Genomic DNA, 22500 nt, shown 5'->3' on the forward strand with positions numbered 1-22500 from the left:
TCTTTCTTACACGTATAGAGAGAAAAGGAGAAAAGGGAGATTGGAAGTGAAGAAGCGAGGATGAAGAGGAGGGGAAAGAGCTGGGAGAAAGAGGGAGAAGGAAGTGGAAGAAGAGGAAGAGGAGAGAGGGAGGAAAAGGAGGGAAAGAAGGAAGAGGAAGAGAGGGAGAGAGGGAGAGAGAGAGAGGAAAGAGAAGAGAGGAGGAAAAGGAAAGAGAGGAGGAGAAAGAAGGAAAGGAAAAGAAGGAGGAGAGGAGAGGAGAGGAAGAAGGAGAGGAGAGAGAGAGGAGAGAGAAGGAAGAAGGGAGAGAGAGAGAGAAGGAGAGAGAAGAGGAAGGAAGAAGAAGAGAGGAAGGAAGGAAGAAGAGAGAGAAGAGAGGAAGAAGGAGAGAAGAGACGAGGAAGAAGATGAAGGGAGAGAGAAGAAGATGAAAGGAAAGGGAGAGAGAAGATGAAGAAGAGGGAGAGAAGAAGGAAGGGAGAGAGAGAGAAGATAGGAAGGGAAGAAGAAGAATCAAAGAAAGGAGAGAAGAAGAAAGAAAGAAGAAGGAGAGAAGAAGGAATAGGAAGGAAATAAGGAAGAAGAAAGAAGAAGAAGGAAGAGGAAGGAAGAAGAAGAGAGGAAAGAAAGAAGAGGAAGAAGAAGAAGAAGAAGAAGAAGAAGGAAAGGAAGAAGGAGAGAAAAGAGGAGAAGAACAAGAAGAGAAGGAAAGAAGGAAGAAGAAAGAAAGAAAAAGAAAAGAGGAAGAAAAAGAAGAAGAAAGAAAGAGAGGAAGAGGAAGAGGAAGAAGAAAGAAGAAGGAAGAGAGGAAGAAGAAGAGGAAAGAGGAGGAGAGGAGAAGAAAGAAGGAAAGAGAGAGAGAAGAGAAGAGAAGGAAAGAGAGAAGAAGGAAGGAAGGAAGAGAGAGAAGAAGGAAAGAGAGAGGAAGAGAAGAAGAAGAGGAAGAGAGAGAAGAAGAAGGAAGAGAGAGGAAGAAAGAGAGGAAGAGGAAGAGGAAGAAGAGGAAGAAGAAGAAGAAGGAAGGAAGAGAGAGAGGAAGGAAGAGAGAGAGGAAAAGGAAGAGAGAGAGGAAGGAAGAGAGAGAGGAAGGAAGAAAGAGAGAGAGGAAGGAAGAGAGGAGAGGAAGAGAGGAGAGGAAGAGAGGAGAGGAAGAGAGGGAGAGAGAGAGAGAGAGAGAGAGAGAGAGAGAGAGAGAGAGAGAGAGAGAGAGAGAGAGAGAGAGAGAGAGAGAGAGAGAGAGAGAGAGAGAGAGAGAGAGAGAGAGAGAGAGAGAGAGAGAGAGAGAGAGAGAGGAGGAGGAGAGAGAGGAGAGAGGGAGAGAGGAGGAGAGAGAGAGAGGAGAGAGCGAGAGGAAGAATGAGAGGAAGAGAAGAGGAGGAGGAAGAAGGAAGAGAAGAAGAAGAAGGAAGACAAAGTAGATAATTCCGAATGAAAGTTGCGTACGTGCGTGTACATGTACGTGCGTGCACATGTGCGTGCGTGATCTGTGTCTGTATCTGTGTCTCTTTGAGTCTGTATGTGAGTGCATGTGCACACGCGAACCTATGTGATAAACGTCAAACATCTTCTTCCGATAGAAAAGAAATCATAAAACATAGTTAACCGCGGACCCAAAAAGGTCCACCACGGAACCACGAACAAACGCAATTACGTGTAAAGGAATCCAAAAGAATCCAAGGTCCTGTTATTGTTGTCTGGGATCTTTTCTTCTCCTTTTGGGGGGATTAGGAGGCTAAGTTAAGCCAACGAGAAGGAAAAAAGTAGAGATTGTTTTAAGGAAAGAACACTATACAAGTATACAGGAGAGGGACGAATTTTTTATTACGTATTTTTTATTATTAGCATCATCATTGGGAAGAAATCGTTTTCATTTTTCTCTCTCTTTTTCAACCATTTATTTTTCTTTCTTTTGGCCTATCACGCAGCGATTTTGCATAATTAGCATTTTGATAATTAGCAAAAGGTCCGCCCGGAGCATAAGAAATAGCAAGAGACTAAGCCAGGCAAAGGCAGGAGAGGAATTTGTCGGCAGACGTCACCCAGAGAGCAGATAATGCAGTTGTAATCTCTTGGGGGGGATTTCCCCTCAGCTAATCCTTTCCTCCTCGCCCTACTCCTCTTTCTCCCGCTTTTAGTTTCTCTCCCATTCGTTCTTATTTTTTTCTCTCTCCCACTCTTCTATTTTTTTTCTCTCTCTCTCACTCTTTCTCACTCTCTATCTGTCTGTCTCTTTTTCTTTCTCTTTTACTCTTATATTTTTCATTCCCTCCCTCCTTTTCTGCCTGTCTATCTCTCCGACATTGAACGCCCAAGGTACCAAAACCACGCCTCCACAGAACGCCCAAGGTACCAAACCACGCCTCCACAGAACGCCCAAGGTACCAAACCACGCCTCCACAGAACGCCCAAGGTACCAAACCACGCCTCCACGGAACGCCCAAGGTACCAAACCACGCCTCCACAAAATGCCCAAGGTACCAAACCACGCCTCCACATAATGCCCAAGGTACCAAACCACGCCTCCACAGAACGCCCAAGGTACCAAACCACGCCTCCACAAAATGCCCAAGGTACCAAACCACGCCTCCACATAATGCCCAAGGTACCAAACCACGCCTCCACATAATGCCCAAGGTACCAAACCACGCCTCCACAGAACGCCCAAGGTACCAAACCACGCCTCCACAGAACGCCCAAGGTACCAAACCACGCCTCCACAGAACGCCCAAGGTACCAAACCACGCCTCCACAGAACGCCCAAGGTACCAAACCACGCCTCCACGGAACGCCCAAGGTACCAAACCACGCCTCCACAAAATGCCCAAGGTACCAAACCACGCCTCCACATAATGCCCAAGGTACCAAACCACGCCTCCATAGAACGCCCAAGGTACCAAACCACGCCTCCACAAAACGCCCAAGGTACCAAACCACGCCTCCACAGAACGCCCAAGGTACCAAACCACGCCTCCACAGAATGCCCAAGGTACCAAACCACGCCTCCACAGAACGACCAAGGTACCAAACCACGCTTCCACAGAACGCCCAAGGTACCAAACCACACAAACGCCCAAGGTACCAAACCACGCCTCCACAGAATACGCCCCCAAGGTACCAAACCACGCCTCCACAGAACGCCCAAGGTACCAAACCACGCCTCCACAGAACGCCCAAGGTACCAAACCACGCCTCCACAGAACGCCCAAGGTACCAAACCACGCCTCCACAGAACGCCCAAGGTACCAAACCACGCCTCCACAGAACGCCCAAGGTACCCAACCACGCCTCCACAGAACGCCCAAGGTACCCAACCACGCCTCCACAGAACGCCCAAGGTACCAAACCACGCCTCCATAGAACGCCCAAGGTACCAAACCACGCCTCCACAGAACGCCCAAGGTACCAAACCACGCCTCCACAGAACGCCCAAGGTACCCAACCACGCCTCCGCAGAACGCCCAAGGCACCAAACCACGCCTCCACAGAACGCCCAAGGTACCCAACCACGCCTCCACAGAACGCCCAAGGTACTAAACCACGCCTCCACAAAACGCCCAAGGTACCCAACCACGCCTCCACAGAACGCCCAAGGTACCCAACCACGCCTCCACAGAACGCCCAAGGTACCCAACCACGCCTCCACAGAACGCCCAAGGTACCCAACCACGCCTCCACAGCACGCCCAAGGTACCAAACCACGCCTCCACAGAACGTCCAAGGGACCAAACCACGCCTCCACAGAACGCCCAAGGTACCAAACCAGGCCTCCACAGAACGCCCAAGGTACCCAACCACGCCTCCACAGAACACCCAAGGTACCCAACCACGCCTCCACAGAACGCCCAAGGTACCCAACCACGCCTCCACAGAACGCCCAAGGTACCCAACCACGCCTCAACAGAACGACCAAGGTACCCAACCACGCCTCAACAGAACGACCAAGGTACCAAACCAAGCCTCCACAGAACGCCCAAGGTACCCAACCACGCCTCAACAGAACGCCCAAGGTACCCAACCACGCCTCAACAGAACGACCAAGGTACCCAACCACGCCTCCACAGAACGCCCAAGGTACCCAACCACGCCTCAACAGAACGACCAAGGTACCAAACCAAGCCTCAACAGAACGACCAAGGTACCAAACCAAGCCTCCACAGAACGCCCAAGGTACCCAACCACGCCTCCACAGAACGCCCAAGGTACCCAACCACGCCTCAACAGAACGCCCAAGGTACCCAACCACGCCTCCACAGAACGCCCAAGGTACCCAACCACGCCTCCACAGAACGCCCAAGGTACCCAACCACGCCTCAACAGAACGCCCAAGGTACCCAACCACGCCTCAACAGAACGCCCAAGGTACCCAACCACGCCTCAACAGAACGACCAAGGTACCCAACCAAGCCTCCACAGAACGCCCAAGGTACCCAACCACGCCTCAACAGAACGACCAAGGTACCAAACCAAGCCTCCACAGAACGCCCAAGGTACCCAACCACGCCTCCACAGAACGCCCAAGGTACCCAACCACGCCTCAACAGAACGCCCAAGGTACCCAACCACGCCTCAACAGAACGCCCAAGGTACCCAACCAAGCCTCCACAGAACGCCCAAGGTACCAAACCACGCCTCCACAGAACGCCCAAGGTACCCAACCACGCCTCCACAGAACGCCCAAGGTACCAAACCACGCCTCCACAGAACGCCCAAGGTGCCAAACCACGCCTCCACAGAACGCCCAAGGCACCAAACCACGCCTCCACAGAACGCCCAAGGTGCCAAACCACGCCTCCACAGAACGCCCAAGGTACCAAACCACGCCTCCATAGAACGCCCAAGGTACCAAACCACGCCTCCACAGAACGCCCAAGGTACCAAACCACGCCTCCACAGAACGCCCAAGGTGCCAAACCACGCCTCCACAGAACGCCCAAGGCACCAAGCCACGCCTCCACAGAACGCCCAAGGTGCCAAACCACGCCTCCACAGAACGCCCAAGGTACCAAACCACGCCTCCATAGAACGCCCAAGGTACCAAACCACGCCTCCACAGAACGCCCAAGGTACCAAACCACGCCTCCACAGAACGCCCAATGTGCCAAACCACGCCTCCACAGAACGCCCAAGGCACCAAACCACGCCTCCACAGAACGCCCAAGGTACCCAACCACGCCTCAACAGAACGCCCAAGGTACCCAACCACGCCTCCACAGAACGCCCAAGGTACCAAACCACGCCTCCACAGAACGCCTAAGGTACCCAACCACGCCTCCACAGAACGCCCAAGGTGCCAAACCACGCCTCCACAGAACGCCTAAGGTACCAAACCACGCCTCCACAGAACGCCCAAGGTACCCAACCACGCCTCCACAGAACGCCCAAGGTACCCAACCACGCCTCCACAGAACGCCCAAGGTACCCAACCACGCCTCCACAGAACGCCCAAGGTACCCAACCACGCCTCCACAGAACGACCAAGGTACCCAACCACGCCTCAACAGAACGCCCAAGGTACCCAACCACGCCTCCACAGAACGCCCAAGGTACCCAACCACGCCTCAACAGAACGCCCAAGGTACCCAACCACGCCTCAACAGAACGCCCAAGGTACCAAACCACGCCTCCACAGAACGCCCAAGGTACCAAACCACGCCTCCACAGAACGCCCAAGGTACCAAACCACGCCTCCACAGAACGCCCAAGGTACCAAACCACGCCTCCACAGAACGCCCAAGGTACCAAACCACGCCTCCACAGAACGCCTAAGGTACCCAACCACGCCTTCACAGAACGCCCAAGGTGCCAAACCACGCCTCCACAGAACGCCTAAGGTACCAAACCACGCCTCCACAGAACGCCCAAGGTACCCAACCACGCCTCCACAGAACGCCCAAGGTACCCAACCACGCCTCCACAGAACGCCCAAGGTACCCAACCACGCCTCCACAGAACGCCCAAGGTACCCAACCACGCCTCAACAGAACGACCAAGGTACCCAACCACGCCTCAACAGAACGCCCAAGGTACCCAACCACGCCTCCACAGAACGCCCAAGGTACCCAACCACGCCTCAACAGAACGCCCAAGGTACCCAACCACGCCTCAACAGAACGACCAAGGTACCAAACCACGCCTCCACAGAACGCCCAAGGTACCAAACCACGCCTCCACAGAACGCCCAAGGTACCAAACCACGCCTCCACAGAACGCCCAAGGTACCAAACCACGCCTCAACAGAACGCCCAAGGTGCAAAACCACGCCTCCACAGAACGCCCAAGGTACCAAACCACGCCTCCACAGAACGCCCAAGGTACCAAACCACGCCTCCACGGAACGCCCAAGGTACCAAACCACGCCTCCACAGAACGCCCAAGGTACCAAACCACGCCTCCACAGAACGCCCAAGGTACCAAACCACGCCTCCACAGAACGCCCAAGGTACCAAAACCACGCCTCCACAGAACGCCCAAGGTACCCAACCAAGCCTCCACAGAACGCCCAAGGTACCAAACCACGCCTCCACAGAACGCCCAAGGTACCAAACCACGCCTCCACAGAACGCCCAAGGTACCAAACCACGCCTCCACAAAATGCCCAAGGTACTAAACCACGCCTCCACATAATACCCAAGGTACCAAACCACACCTCCATATAATGCCCAAGTTACCAAACCACGCCTCCACAGAACGCCCAAGGTACCCAACCACGCCTCAACAGAACGCCCAAGGTACCAAACCACGCCTCCACAGAACGCCCAAGGTACCAAACCACGCCTCCACAGAACGCCCAAGGTACCAAACCACGCCTCCACAGAACGCCCAAGGTACCAAACCACGCTTCCACAGAACGCCCAAGGTACCAAACCACGCCTCCACAGAACGCCCAAGGTACCCAACCACGCCTCCACAGAACGCCCAAGGTACCAGACCACGCCTCCACAGAACGCCCAAGGTACCCAACCACGCCTCCACAGAACGCCCAAGGTACCCAACCACGCCTCCACAGAACGCCCAAGGTACCCAACCACGCCTCCACAGAACGCCCAAGGTACCCAACCACGCCTCCACAGAACGCCCAAGGTACCAAACCACGCCTCCACAGAACGCCCAAGGTACCAAACCACGCCTCCACAGAACGCCCAAGGTACCCAACCACGCCTCCACAGAACGCCCAAGGTACCCAACCACGCCTCCACAGAACGCCCAAGGTACCCAACCACGCCTCAACAGAACGCCCAAGGTACCCAACCACGCCTCAACAGAACGCCCAAGGTACCAAACCACGCCTCAACAGAACGACCAAGGTACCAAACCACGCCTCCACAGAACGCCCAAGGTACCCAACCACGCCTCCACAGAACGCCCAAGGTACCCAACCACGCCTCCACAGAACGCCCAAGGTACCCAACCACGCCTCCACAGAACGCCCAAGGTACCCAACCACGCCTCCACAGAACGCCCAAGGTACCAAACCACGCCTCCACAGAACGTCCAAGGTACCAAACCACGCCTCCACAGAACGCCCAAGGTACCAAACCACGCCTCCACAGAACGCCCAAGGTACCCAACCACGCCTCCACAGAACACCCAAGGTACCCAACCACGCCTCCACAGAACGCCCAAGGTACCCAACCACGCCTCCACAGAACGCCCAAGGTACCCAACCACGCCTCCACAGAACGCCCAAGGTACCCAACCACGCCTCAACAGAACGACCAAGGTACCCAACCACGCCTCAACAGAACGACCAAGGTACCAAACCAAGCCTCCACAGAACGCCCAAGGTACCCAACCACGCCTCAACAGAACGCCCAAGGTACCCAACCACGCCTCAACAGAACGACCAAGGTACCCAACCACGCCTCCACAGAACGCCCAAGGTACCCAACCACGCCTCAACAGAACGACCAAGGTACCAAACCAAGCCTCAACAGAACGACCAAGGTACCAAACCAAGCCTCCACAGAACGCCCAAGGTACCCAACCACGCCTCCACAGAACGCCCAAGGTACCCAACCACGCCTCAACAGAACGCCCAAGGTACCCAACCACGCCTCCACAGAACGCCCAAGGTACCCAACCACGCCTCCACAGAACGCCCAAGGTACCCAACCACGCCTCAACAGAACGCCCAAGGTACCCAACCACGCCTCAACAGAACGCCCAAGGTACCCAACCACGCCTCAACAGAACGACCAAGGTACCCAACCAAGCCTCCACAGAACGCCCAAGGTACCCAACCACGCCTCAACAGAACGACCAAGGTACCAAACCAAGCCTCCACAGAACGCCCAAGGTACCCAACCACGCCTCCACAGAACGCCCAAGGTACCCAACCACGCCTCAACAGAACGCCCAAGGTACCCAACCACGCCTCAACAGAACGCCCAAGGTACCCAACCAAGCCTCCACAGAACGCCCAAGGTACCAAACCACGCCTCCACAGAACGCCCAAGGTACCCAACCACGCCTCCACAGAACGCCCAAGGTACCAAACCACGCCTCCACAGAACGCCCAAGGTGCCAAACCACGCCTCCACAGAACGCCCAAGGCACCAAACCACGCCTCCACAGAACGCCCAAGGTGCCAAACCACGCCTCCACAGAACGCCCAAGGTACCAAACCACGCCTCCATAGAACGCCCAAGGTACCAAACCACGCCTCCACAGAACGCCCAAGGTACCAAACCACGCCTCCACAGAACGCCCAAGGTGCCAAACCACGCCTCCACAGAACGCCCAAGGCACCAAACCACGCCTCCACAGAACGCCCAAGGTGCCAAACCACGCCTCCACAGAACGCCCAAGGTACCAAACCACGCCTCCATAGAACGCCCAAGGTACCAAACCACGCCTCCACAGAACGCCCAAGGTACCAAACCACGCCTCCACAGAACGCCCAATGTGCCAAACCACGCCTCCACAGAACGCCCAAGGCACCAAACCACGCCTCCACAGAACGCCCAAGGTACCCAACCACGCCTCAACAGAACGCCCAAGGTACCCAACCACGCCTCCACAGAACGCCCAAGGTACCAAACCACGCCTCCACAGAACGCCTAAGGTACCCAACCACGCCTCCACAGAACGCCCAAGGTGCCAAACCACGCCTCCACAGAACGCCTAAGGTACCAAACCACGCCTCCACAGAACGCCCAAGGTACCCAACCACGCCTCCACAGAACGCCCAAGGTACCCAACCACGCCTCCACAGAACGCCCAAGGTACCCAACCACGCCTCCACAGAACGCCCAAGGTACCCAACCACGCCTCCACAGAACGACCAAGGTACCCAACCACGCCTCAACAGAACGCCCAAGGTACCCAACCACGCCTCCACAGAACGCCCAAGGTACCCAACCACGCCTCAACAGAACGCCCAAGGTACCCAACCACGCCTCAACAGAACGCCCAAGGTACCAAACCACGCCTCCACAGAACGCCCAAGGTACCAAACCACGCCTCCACAGAACGCCCAAGGTACCAAACCACGCCTCCACAGAACGCCCAAGGTACCCAACCACGCCTCCACAGAACGCCCAAGGTACCCAACCACGCCTTCACAGAACGCCCAAGGTGCCAAACCACGCCTCCACAGAACGCCTAAGGTACCAAACCACGCCTCCACAGAACGCCCAAGGTACCCAACCACGCCTCCACAGAACGCCCAAGGTACCCAACCACGCCTCCACAGAACGCCCAAGGTACCCAACCACGCCTCCACAGAACGCCCAAGGTACCCAACCACGCCTCAACAGAACGACCAAGGTACCCAACCACGCCTCAACAGAACGCCCAAGGTACCCAACCACGCCTCCACAGAACGCCCAAGGTACCCAACCACGCCTCAACAGAACGCCCAAGGTACCCAACCACGCCTCAACAGAACGACCAAGGTACCAAACCACGCCTCCACAGAACGCCCAAGGTACCAAACCACGCCTCCACAGAACGCCCAAGGTACCAAACCACGCCTCCACAGAACGCCCAAGGTACCAAACCACGCCTCAACAGAACGCCCAAGGTGCAAAACCACGCCTCCACAGAACGCCCAAGGTACCCAACCACGCCTCCACAGAACGCCCAAGGTACCAAACCACGCCTCCACGGAACGCCCAAGGTACCAAACCACGCCTCCACAGAACGCCCAAGGTACCAAACCACGCCTCCACAGAACGCCCAAGGTACCAAACCACGCCTCCACAGAACGCCCAAGGTACCAAAACCACGCCTCCACAGAACGCCCAAGGTACCCAACCAAGCCTCCACAGAACGCCCAAGGTACCAAACCACGCCTCCACAGAACGCCCAAGGTACCAAACCACGCCTCCACGGAACGCCCAAGGTACCAAACCACGCCTCCACAGAACGCCCAAGGTACCAAACCACGCCTCCACAGAACGCCCAAGGTACCAAACCACGCCTCCACAGAACGCCCAAGGTACCAAACCACGCCTCCACAGAACGCCCAAGGTACCAAACCACGCCTCCGCAGAACGCCCAAGGTACCAAACCACGCCTCCACAGAACGCCCAAGGTACCAAACCACGCCTCCACAGAACGCCCAAGGTACCAAACCACGCCTCCACAGAACGCCCAAGGTACCAAACCACGCCTCCACAGAACGCCCAAGGTACCAAACCACGCCTCCTCAGAATGCCCAAGGTACCAAACCACGCCTCCACAGAACGCCCAAGGTACCAAACCACGCCTCCACAGAACGCCCAAGGTACCAAACCACGCCTCCACAGAACGCCCAAGGTACCAAACCACGCCTCCACAGAACGCCCAAGGTACCAAACCACGCCTCCACAGAACGCCCAAGGTACCAAACCACGCCTCCACAGAACGCCCAAGGTACCAAACCACGCCTCCACAGAACGCCCAAGGTCCCAAACCACGCCTCCACAGAACGCCCAAGGTACCAAACCACGCCTCCACAGAACGCCCAAGGTACCAAACCACGCCTCCACAGAACGCCCAAGGTACCAAACCACGCCTCCACAGAACGCCCAAGGTACCAAACCACGCCTCCACAGAGCGGCGGCGACTCGCAGCGCAAGGGCCGACCCGCCACCGTCCCCGCCTGCCAAAAGAAGCTCTTCGGGCCATTTGTTTTCCTCGCTCCCTCGCTCCTGTCGCCAGCCGTCTGTCTTCGCTCTCTCTCTCTATCTCTCTCTCTCTCTCTCTCTCTCTCTCTCTCTCTCTCTATATATATATATATATATATATATATATATATATATATATATATATATATATATATATATATATATAGTCTATTTCTTTTTTATATCTACATCTCCTCCTCTCTCTTTCTCTCTCTCTCATCATCAAGATCGTCAACGTCATCACCATCAATATCAATAATCATCATTATTCTCCTCCTTCCCCTCCCCCTCTTTATCTGCCTCCTCTCCTCCTCCTCCTCCTCCTCCATTTCTATCTGCTTCTCATAATCATTATCACCGTCATTATCATAATCGTAATTATCGCCATTATCTTTATTCTTCAATTTCTCTACTTATTTTCTCGCTCTACCTCACTTTCTTCTTCCTTCTCCTCCTTGTCTTATTCGTTACCTTCTCTACCTCTCTTTTTCTCTTTCTCTTTTTCATCTTCCTCTCTTTTCATCTTCTTCATCTCTTTTACTCTTTCTCTCTTTCTCTCATCCTTCTTCTTCTTGCCTTTCTCCTTCCCTTTTTCTTCTTCCTCGCTTTCTCTCTCTCTTCGTACCTCCTCCTTTTTTTCTTCCCGCCGCTTCCTCCTCCACCTTATGCAAGAAACATGGAGGGCAAGTGATGCAGGAAGGGTTAGGAGGGGATAGGGGAGGGGAAACTGGAAGGAGGGGGAGGGGGGGAGGAGAAGGAGGAGGGAAGGAGAAGGGAGGATGGCATCGGAGGAAGGAAGGAGGGGGAGGGGAGGAGGAGGAGGAGGAGGGAAGGAGAAGGGAGGATGGCATCGGAGGAAGGAAAGAGGGGGAAAGGAGTTGACAGGAGGCAGGAGCTGTGGCGAGAGTACGAAGGACTTCCTGGCGCCAGATGCTCGGGCACCTCATCCTTAAAGGAGAGTCCCGTGCAGGGCGCTAGAATGCCGCGGTTGGTCCTGCGAGTCCTCGTCGTTGTGCCTCTTGCATGTGTGGGTTCCGGGGGGGGGGGGGGGGAGGGGAGGGGAGGGGGGAGGGGGCTGGCAGCGTGGGATTGGTGGTGAGAGGGGTGGTGAGGATTGTGTTGGTGGGGATGGTGGCGATGACTGTGTTGGTGGTGATGGGGGGCGGTGGCTGTGGTGGTAGTGGGGATGACTATGGTGGTGGTGATAGGGTGATGACTATGATGGAGTGGTGGTGATGGTGATGCTATGGAGGAGTGGTGTTGATGGTGATGACTGTGTTGGTGGTGGTGATGGGGGCGATGACTATGCTGGAGTGATGGTGATTACTGTGACGGTGGCGATGATTGTGGTGGAGTGGTGGTAATTACTGTGGTGGTGATGATGGCGATGACTGTGGTGGTGATAGTGATGTTTGTGTTGATGGTGGTGGTGATGACAGCGGTAGTGGTTATGGGGGCGATGACTATGGTGCTGGTGGTGATGACTGTGACTGGTGATGATTTTGATTGTGATACTGGTAGATGCAATGGTGTTGATAGTGATGATGACCTTGATGTTGGTGAATGCTGATGGTGCATCTAGTGAAAGTAACGGAGAGGAAGATGGTGGTGTCGGTGTTCGTGAAGGTGGTGGTGATCACATTTTTGGTTGGTGATGACTACGGTTGCACTGGTGGTGAGGATTTCTGTATTTTATTGATCTATTTACCTTTTTTGGGAGCGTGGGAAAGGAGATCGATGATGCCTGTATACCTCTACGTATTCATATTAACTTACTGAAATTAGCTCACCTCTGCGATCCAACGATTTAAGTATTTAGTTATTACTCTTTTTGTGCAGAAAAAATACACAGATTGATAGTTTTGTTTCGTTTCGCATAGCATATGAAACAGATATATACGTAATGATAACTGTTTTTACTATTGTTGCTGTACCTTTTTGTCTATTCATCTGTCTGTCTATCTGCCTGCCTGTCTGTCTACACACACACACACACACACACACACACACACACACACACACACACACACACACACACACACACACACACACACACACACACACACACACACACACACACACACACACACACACACACACACACACACACACACACACACACACACACACACAGAGATAAATAGGGAGGCAGACAGACACACAGATCAATATACAGCAACAACAATTAAAAACAGTGATATAGAAATGATCTGAATGGCTATAAAAAAAAAATTAACTCAAGAAAACCCGCTAAAAATCTCTCCCCAACCAAAATACTTCGAGAGGCAGAAGCGACAGAGGGAGAATCTCGTCTTGTACGTGTTCGGGCTAAGCTTTGGGCGCCTCGCGTGAATAATGAAGGGACGTAACCTTTCGCTCTAAAAAAAAAAGAAAAAAAAATCTTTTTTCGAGAAAATGGGAATATGCCCTTTTTGTTTTTTTCTTTTTAGAAAACAAAAATGGTTGGATGAATGATTTATCAGTTCGTTTTCATGGATAGCCTTTTTTCATCTTTAAGGAGGCTAGTTTTTTTTTATATCTTGAAGAGTCTGTAAGAGTCTTGTAAACATCTATCTCCCTCCTTGCATTTTTTTTTTCTTTATTCTTTCTTTCCAAACTTGACCGAAACTCAGAAAGCAGCAACAAAATGCACCATATATATTTTTTCTGGCTAAACCTTATCAGTTCAAAGAGAGAGAAGAAAAATAACCTTATCTCGAAAGTTGTTTAATTAAGCTTGTCTGTTTTGTGTAAAAGTTTTTTTTCTTTCTTTTTTTCTTTTCTTTTTTCTTCCTCTTAATAAATTTCAGCCTCGTGTATATCCCGTCAGCCTGGAAATTGGTCTTGGCATTCCGAGGCATATATTTACTCCCGGATTAACCCCCTCGTATTTATAGTACCCCTTATCTCTCGCCCAATGAGCATCGCGCACATTATTATCATCATATTCGCTCCCTCCTTGCAGCTGTTCTTGATGCTGTTCCTGCTGGTTCCCGCTGTGATGATGATCGTGTGGCTGCTGGTGGGCCTCGCGACCTCGCCCGTGGTTTACCCGCTGGAGAACATCGACGTGGAGGCCGACGACCTGTCCCTGCTGGCGGAGGAGCCGGCCTACGCCCTTGTGGAGGAGTTCCTGGAGTCGTCCGAGGACAGCGAGGTCATGCGGCTGCAGCTGGCGAGCGCCATGGAGGAGGCGTCGAAGGACATCCAGCAGATCGTGGCCAGCGTTTCGGACGAGGCCGACTCCGCGCCACTGAACATCGACGTCGAGGAGGAAGTGCACCTCCTCAAGGACATAATGAGCGTCCTTTCCGACACGGCCGAAGAAAGCAATGCGGATGACAGTCCTGGCGACGGCGACGAAGACGGCGATGGCAACAGCGAGGGCGAGGCCGGCGAAGCCATTAAGACGGACGAATCGATCAAGGGCACGCTGGAGGAGCATGACCCGCACCGGCCGGAGGAGGCCAGCGAGGGCGAGGCCATCCACCCTTCCCAGATGAAGCCCACGATGCTGCAGCTTCTCTACGTCAATATCCTTCGCTGTCGCAGTCACGGGGACATCGTGCTCGCCGAGTACATCCGCATGTACCGCCTCCTGAACGCCTTCCTGAGTAACTTCGGGAGCTTCGCCGCCGTTCAGACGCAGATGCTGGAAGATCGCATAAGAAATCTGGAGATCCGCTACCAAGGCGTAAATCGGGAGGAATATCAAAGCCTCTCCAGCATGATCCGCTTCGAGGACGCAGCTGGCACTGTCGGGGATATTGATCCGGTCTCCGGCACGATTCTATTTACGTGTCTGCAGCGCCACCTTCAGTATCTGTCCCTCGCCTTGCATGCGATTATTCCCCTCCCGAGGGACGAGCCTCTCCTGCACCCGTTCGAGTCGGCCTACAGGACCGTCCTGGCCAGCCACCACAACTGGTTCGTGGAGAAGTTCTACCTGGTGGGCCTGGCCATGCTGCCCTCCAAGGAGCAGGCCGTGGCCCACCTGAGGGCGAGTCAGGGCGAGTACGTCAGCATGGAGGACTTGATGTCGAGTCTGCGGCTGGTCGTGCGAGAGCTAGACGAGCTCACGGAGGCGACGGAGGTGGTCCTCGAGACGAGCGGCGTCCTCGGGAGGATCCCCACACAGGTTGTCACGTGAGGGTTGTAAAACCTAAGTTATACCGACTTTTTATTCGTTCTTTGGATGGAAGAAAATACATTTTTGTAAATAAAACATTTAATTGATTGTAAAATCCTTCTAATTTCTTATATCCATGCAACATTTTCATCAGGATAAGAGAAGACCTTGTTTACAATATATACACGGTGAGTACTGTCAAGATAACAGGTGATGCATATGCCAATATAAAGATGGTGACGCCAGCCTGCATGCAAAAGGCATCCATGGTGTGGATCTTCTGGAAATCCTTTAAGAAAATTCTCTTCAGATGCGATGCTCGGCCAGAAACCACCATCTCCATACCAGGGTTGAGTAAATTATCTGTACACGGAGCAGGATTGCTTGCCTTGAGTTTCTTATTGGCAAATAAATTACGTACGAGATGCAAACGATGATTTATTGACTAGTTAGAAAATGACTAGGAACCTCACTGCCAAGTTTCTTGATCACATGTACCATTACCTTAAACGAATGGAAAGGGACGAGAAACTTGCAAGTTGGAAGTATAAGAATAACATAAAACGTGTTTGGGCTAAAGTTACAAAGCCGAAGCTTTATAACCTGTCTATTAAATAACCATTAAATAATGGCGAACAGCGTTTTCAACAGGGAAATTAAAAAATATATTTATATGATACATGCTCTCTTGATAAACAGTTCATTAATGTTAAAATAGTGAATATAACAGAGACTGTAACTATGACAGGCGCCTTTACCTCCACGTTATAAATAATTTGTAAAAAGAATTAATTTCTTGACAATAATAAACTCGTTGTGGCACTACAGCAAGACGCAACAGAACATGACATGATATGTGAAACAGACAACGGAAGGGCAAAGTACATCCATTATAAACAAATGATAACACCACCGAGTAACAGGTTTTGGGGAAGGACAGGAACCCTCTGACTAGAGACATATCGCCCCTTGTATGAGAATAGCACCTTGTAAGAAATGTTATCTGGTCTTCTAATAATCTATATTAATCGGAACTGAAAAACCTTGTCTGATTTTTACGTGTTTTAACATTTTTTATGGCGGTCATTGGCTCCTGTCCAAGACGTAGCCTGCATCCACCGTGAGGATAACAAACATTCATAATCGGGTGTAGAATGTAGTCTCTTCTTGAAATACGATGAACTCAGTGTTCTTGATTAACTATAGTAATTATACATGAATAATCCCGAGGCCGGAAGACTCGGGCCTCCCTAATATACAGGCTTCTTACCCGCCAGGAATTGAGGGCGACTGCCGTGCTCGGAAAGGCAAATGCAGGACGCCCAACATCTGCAAGGATCTGTCGCCTCTGAACAAGAACTCCCGATCTTTTATATGCTGTAGTTCGTGATTGATAACACCTCTATCGTCTTAACTATCTTCACCATCAGGTTGTACCTAACACCTACATCTGATCCTAGAGTTCCCGTCCGAGCAAGCAGCATACCCAGGTTCTGGCGAGTAGAAATAAACAGGCAAGGGCAGGATTCTGTACATCTAGCGAGCGTTGTCATTTAACAGTATCAGCACCATGGAAGACCGTGATGTGAGTAAATTCATGTGTGGAAACCAGCCACAGGTCTGGCAGACACGGGGAGCTGGCTAACTAACTTTCTAAATGAAAAGAAACGTTTTCAGTGTAAAAGTGGTTTGTGATGACCACCCTCAACACAATAACCTATGCAATAACACCAGTAAACAGTTCCGTTGGAACTTTATAACCAAGTCCGTGTGAACACCATTCAATTTGTAATATGGTTCGGTCACGACTGGAGCCCCGTCTTGTCTATGCTTACACATCCTGAGATCTCAAGGTTTCTTCTAAGACCTTGTTTTCTTCTCCCTAAGTATTCTCGTGCACGGGGAAGGAGCGTTGACTGCGAGCTCGGCCTCTCGTCTCACCAAGCCCTCCTTCCTTGGATTGGTCCTGGGCCGTCCCCATGCAAGGCTGGTCCTGGGCCTGCCGAGGGCGCTGCTGCTGCTGCTGCTCACACGTCGGTCTCCAGAGAGCTCTGGCGCCCGATGGCGGTGAAAGACTGGGCTTTGGTCATGGCGCCGTGCTGACTGCGCCCTCGGAATCTTCTCATGACTGGCGGGATGTTGGCGCTCGTGTTACTCTCCAGGGAGGTGTTCTGGGGAGAGAAGCTTTTAGTTAAAGGGAACGGACTCGCGTGGCGGAGACGAGCACGCTGGTGCGCCAGTGGGCTGGAAATAATTCATGTAAATACGTGAAGAGATAGGAAATTGCAAGATTTATTGATGTGGTTGATGGTACTCTATGTTGAAGGATATCAAAGGGCAAATGTAAAGGTTGAAATAGTAACAACAGGGATATCTCTCCTTTAGGTTAGTTTTGGAATCATCAATATTAAAGACAAATTAGGGTTAAGACCATGAAAGGTTAGTATACTCATACAGACAGCTGTTAGAGTTTATTATGGTGACATAAATATTTATTGCCAGTGGCCACCGTAAGGTTAATTGCTAGTTAGAATGTCAACATTTAGCATGACGGTGGGTTATTACGAAGTGGATATTAATGATCCAAAAGACAGGAAAGTTCTCTTTGAACGGTATATCTTTTAACTAGAGGAACATAAAACATTCTTATATTCTTAAGCCCTACAGAAAAAGTAGGGAGTTAATATATGGAAATGAACCATAATTTAATAGAAATATTACGGTCTCCTTATCTCCGAGAGCCAGTAAGTAGGCAGCTACTGTCGAGACATGTTTATCAGCGAAGTGTGCGCGGGCAGTCACCCCATCATCCCCCCCCCCCTCCCCCCTCCCCATGCGTCCGCCAACGGCCTCCTTCGTTTACTGCCCTTTGGAGAGATTCCGCCAGGCAAGCGACACTGAGCTTTAAGGCTTTAGGTTACAGAGCTCAAAATGGCCTGACCCTCCTCCTCCTACCCGAAGACTAGCCTTTCTTCCTCCCCCGATGCCCTCTGAGTAATAATAAGCAATACAAATGAATGGATAAAGAAGAAAAGATGAAAGAGAAAGTGGAAATAGTATAAACAGAGGAAAGGTGAAGCAAGAAAAGAGGGAAAAAAGGCCCAAAACGAAAGAGGTTGTGATAGTCCCAGTGGGAACATCGCCCGAGCTGTACAAAGGACGGGTCGTTTAGCCCCGCGTGAGATACGTGGCTCGTTCGCTCTCTCGCATTCTCAGTCTCTCAGTCTCTCTCTCTCTGTCTATCTTTCCTTTCTATCTTTTTATCATTCTCTCGCTCTCGCTCTCTCTCTCTTTTCGTTTTCTCTCTCTTTCGTTCTTTCTCTCCTTCGCTCTCTCTCTCTTTCGTTCTCTTTTCCTCTCTCTCTCTCTCGTTCTCTCTTTTTCTCTCTCCCTACTCCCGCTCCCACTCTCTCCCCTCTTATATCTCCACCTCTCTCTCTCTCTCCCTCTCTCCCTCTCTCTCTCTCTTTCTCTCTCTCTCTCTCTCTCTCTCTCTCTCTCTCTCTCTCTCTCTCTCTCTCTCTCTCTCTCTCTCTCTCTCTCTCTCTCTCTCTCTCTCTCTCTCTCCACTCCCGCTACCACGCTGCCTCGCCCCTTCGTTATACTAGAAAGGGGAGGACAAACTCCGTACAATGTTTGTTGTGCTAATATGTTTTTGCGATATCATTGTACACGGACGCGACGTTGCACTGCAATACGATGGGATTTCGGTGTTGCATAGTAAGGGTGGAAATATTGCAAGGAAAAGTGTGGGAGGAGGGGAGAAGGACAGAAAAAAAAATGAAAAAGTTAAGGGGGGGAAATGTTGGAGGAGAAAGTAGGAATGTCAAAAATATATTTTAAAATACTGCTTAAGAGTGTTGAAAAGGTAGAGAAACGAAGAAAATAAAAAGAAATGTGTAAGATGAAATAAGCTATATCTATAAAAAAAGAAAAAAAAAGTGAACACGGAATAAAAAAAATACACAGAAACAGAACATCAGAAAGACACGTGATAGAGAGATAACTGGGAATCGATGACAAAACAATAAATAAACGGAAAAAAAAGCCTCCGATACCTCGAACCAACAAAGACAATAATAAAAAAAATACGAGTACAAAGAAAATGAACAAGAGGCTTAGAGGCTTCCGCGACGAGGCTTTGCACGAGACTGATAGAAACTGATGAGTCATTACGGGACGGATGACGCCAGGTGATCCAATTACGAGAAATGATGATAAGGAAGCTGCCGGGACCGCTCTCGTCCGCTCGCTCTATCCTCGCCGCGCTCCGGAGACGATAGATGGATAGGTGGATGGATGGATAGGTAGGTGGATGGATGGATAGGTAGGTGGATGGATGGATAGGTAGGTGGATAGATGGATAGGTAGGTGGATGGATGGATAGGTAAGTGGATGGATGGATAGGTAGGTGGATGGATGGATAGGTAGGTGGATTGATGGATAGGTAGGTGGATTGATGGATAGGTAGGTGGATTGATGGATAGGTAGGTGGATTGATGGATAGGTAGGTGGATGGATGGATAGGTAGGTGGATGGATGGATAGGTAGGTGGATGGATGGATAGGTAGGTGCATGGATGGATAGGTAGGTGGATGGATGGATAGGTAGGTGGATGGATGGATGGATAGGTAGGTGGATAGATAGATGGGTAGGTGGATGGATGGATAGGTAGGTGGATGGATGGATAGGTAGGTGGATAGATAGATGGGTAGGTGGATGGATGGAGGGATGGGTGGGTGTATGGATGGTTGGACAGGCAGATAAATGGATAGGTGGGTGGATGGAGGGATAGATCGATGGATAGGTAGGTAGATTGATGGGTGGGTGGATGGCTGGATGGATAGATATATGGATGGATGGACGGACAGACGGACGGATGGATGGATAGATGGTGGATAGATGGATGGATGGATCGGTGTTTGGGTGGATGGATGAACACTCGTAGATCAATGAGTAGAGCGACATATTGATAAACTGATAGATACACGCAGATGAATGGATAAATGGATACTCGTAGATAGATACTCATATGTGGATGGATAGATAAACAGATAGCTAGATAGATGTAAACAGAGATATATAGAAAGATAAATAGACATATAAACAGAAAAGTAGATACACAGATAGATAGATAGACAGATACGACACAGACTGATCATTCCGACTTTTCACAACGATTTGGTCTTATCGGAAAAGTATGGTTCACCACCAGGCGTATAATGGTTCATTATAATCTAGAATATTCATTACCCATATTATGCAATTATGGAAATGTTGCAGACAAGATGATGACTTCCTCCTCTTCTTCTTTTATTTTATTTTCCTTCTGCCTATGTTTCTTCTGCTTTTTTTCCCTCTTCCTCCCTCCCCGTCTCTTTCTCGTTAGTCTTGTTTTTTCCCCATTCTTTTCCTACTTCTTTGTCCTCTTTTTTTTTTTGCGTCTTTTTCTTTTTTCCTTCATCATCATCATCTTTTTGTCATACGTTTCAGGATACTTTTTTTTTTTTTTTTTTTTTTTGAGGGGGGCGAAAATGCACTTGACAGGTTGATGATGGTCGGCCGAATACATTATGTCGGAATATCATCGCTGCTTTTCAAATAATTATCCTCACCAACCTTTCAAACTGTCATCAATCATCGCCTATCTGTCAAGCGCATCCTCGCCTCGATGTGTCAAATTATCAGTCTTGTGAAAATTGCAATTAATTAATAAAATATCCGTCACCTGAAAACTTTTTATACTTTAATTAGAATAATTCAGTCTATATCTACGGGTCAGTGTCATGTATATTCTAAATCAATAAATTTGAACAAAAGGAAAATTATTTTTTTAAATGAAATATACCATAAGTGAATATCAGAAACTATGAAATTTTTGTCACTTCATCACTATCGATAGCTAATACAGTATCTTTTAGCAATATTAGCTGTCAAACGATAATGTATTTTACAGTGTTAACATGAAAACAAGCGTTTATCTGCAAACAATTCAACAGTATTCGTCAAATTATTAATAACAAGAAACACGTAGTTATTAAATAGTAGAACCTTCTTGTGTGTCTTTCTAAGTATACCAAAGGCAAGAACAAAAATCCATGGTATCCAGTCATAGTGTTAACATTAGAGTTTGTTGTTAGAAGATAGTAGTTACCCCTAGAAGATAATAGATGTCTAACAGAGACACCATGGAGGAACAAGCAGTCAGGAACACAAGCTTATAACTACCAAAGAGCATCATCTACTTGAACCAACGGAATTCTACGGCTAATGAGCAACATGTGTAAATCTACTAATACCCTGGAATTAGATTTCTACATGATCTACCATCTACTCTCTACCTACACACATCCCCGCTCTGTGTACCTTATGTGTGTAGCTCATCACCGCCTCTGTAAGCGAGCCGGGCGGTCTAAGGTTCTCTGAAAATGAAGGTCATCGTTATCATCTCTGCTCTGCTGGGGCGCCTCCACTCCCAGCCTCGTGCGGGGAGATGCGAACAGGGAAAATGTTTTCGATTATGTCACTGAGTTTGTTTCTTTTAAAGATCCTTAAAGGGGAAAATGAGAACGACGTAGTTTCGTGATATTAAGGGTTTGTCATAGTGTATCTAGTTTTTGTGGCTCTTGTGAAAAGAATTAAAATTTTGAGAGAAATCAGACTGCAAAACCTTTTAACATTGGTCCAAAAAGTCTGAAAGATTTTTTTGCTTATGTTAACATAGAGTCAAGCGAAAAGTCTAGCATTACTGTAAACAATACTGTTATCAAATAGCAGCTTTTAAGCAGTTTTATACAAGCATAAGAAATATTTTCAGACTCACTATTTAGAATTAGAGTGCTGAGAGTTGTTTCATATTATGGAATCATCCATCGACTCATGTTAGAATCATATCTTATTTATCTGAAGCCTGTAGTAAGCATCAAGAGCAGGTGCTATAGTCTTATGAATTTGCTTCCAGTGACTCACAATGCATCGAAACCTTTTTTTTTCTACACTCAAGCAGATACTACAAGCCACTCATGGACTCAACAAGTTTTACAAAGCAAGTTGCAGTGAAGCGCTTGTCACTAAGCACTGACACTAATTCCTCATGGATAATGTAGAGAAAATTCTGTAGTTGAAGTACAGTTCAAACTACATTACAGAAGGTTCGAACCAAATCAACCATTTTCGAAAACTTGAAACAAAACACACCATATGAAGAAGAGTAAAAATTATCATTATGTCTGTGCTTGTGAATGTGTGTGTGTGCGTGTG

The 22500-nt window shown here is 50.1% G+C and overlaps 2 protein-coding genes across 13 annotated transcripts in view; one reads left to right on the forward strand and one right to left on the reverse strand.

The window, feature by feature from the left end:
• The window catches only part of LOC113803671 (uncharacterized), a 61530-nt gene extending 46175 nt beyond the window's left edge, over window positions 1–15355 (forward strand). For both annotated transcript variants that reach the window (XM_070140808.1, XM_070140810.1), the window contains exon 5: window positions 14077–15355. In XM_070140808.1, the coding sequence (XP_069996909.1) occupies window positions 14077–15261 (1185 nt within the window). In that variant the 3' untranslated portion in view covers window positions 15262–15355. The remainder of the gene's footprint in view (window positions 1–14076) is intronic.
• The window catches only part of LOC113803632 (trichohyalin), a 141580-nt gene continuing 134401 nt past the window's right edge, over window positions 15322–22500 (reverse strand). For 9 of the 11 annotated variants that reach the window (XM_070140804.1, XM_070140802.1, XM_070140798.1 and 6 more), the window contains one exon: window positions 15322–17411. In XM_070140804.1, coding sequence (XP_069996905.1) covers window positions 17268–17411 — 144 coding nt within the window. In that variant the 3' untranslated portion in view covers window positions 15322–17267. Of the gene's footprint in view, window positions 17412–21606; window positions 21663–22500 lie in introns of all 11 variants that reach the window. The other 2 variants (XR_011399665.1, XM_070140803.1) reach the window with 2 other exon arrangements.

This window comes from Penaeus vannamei, chromosome 27 (assembly GCF_042767895.1).
Source record: "Penaeus vannamei isolate JL-2024 chromosome 27, ASM4276789v1, whole genome shotgun sequence".
NCBI lineage: Eukaryota > Metazoa > Arthropoda > Malacostraca > Decapoda > Penaeidae > Penaeus > Penaeus vannamei.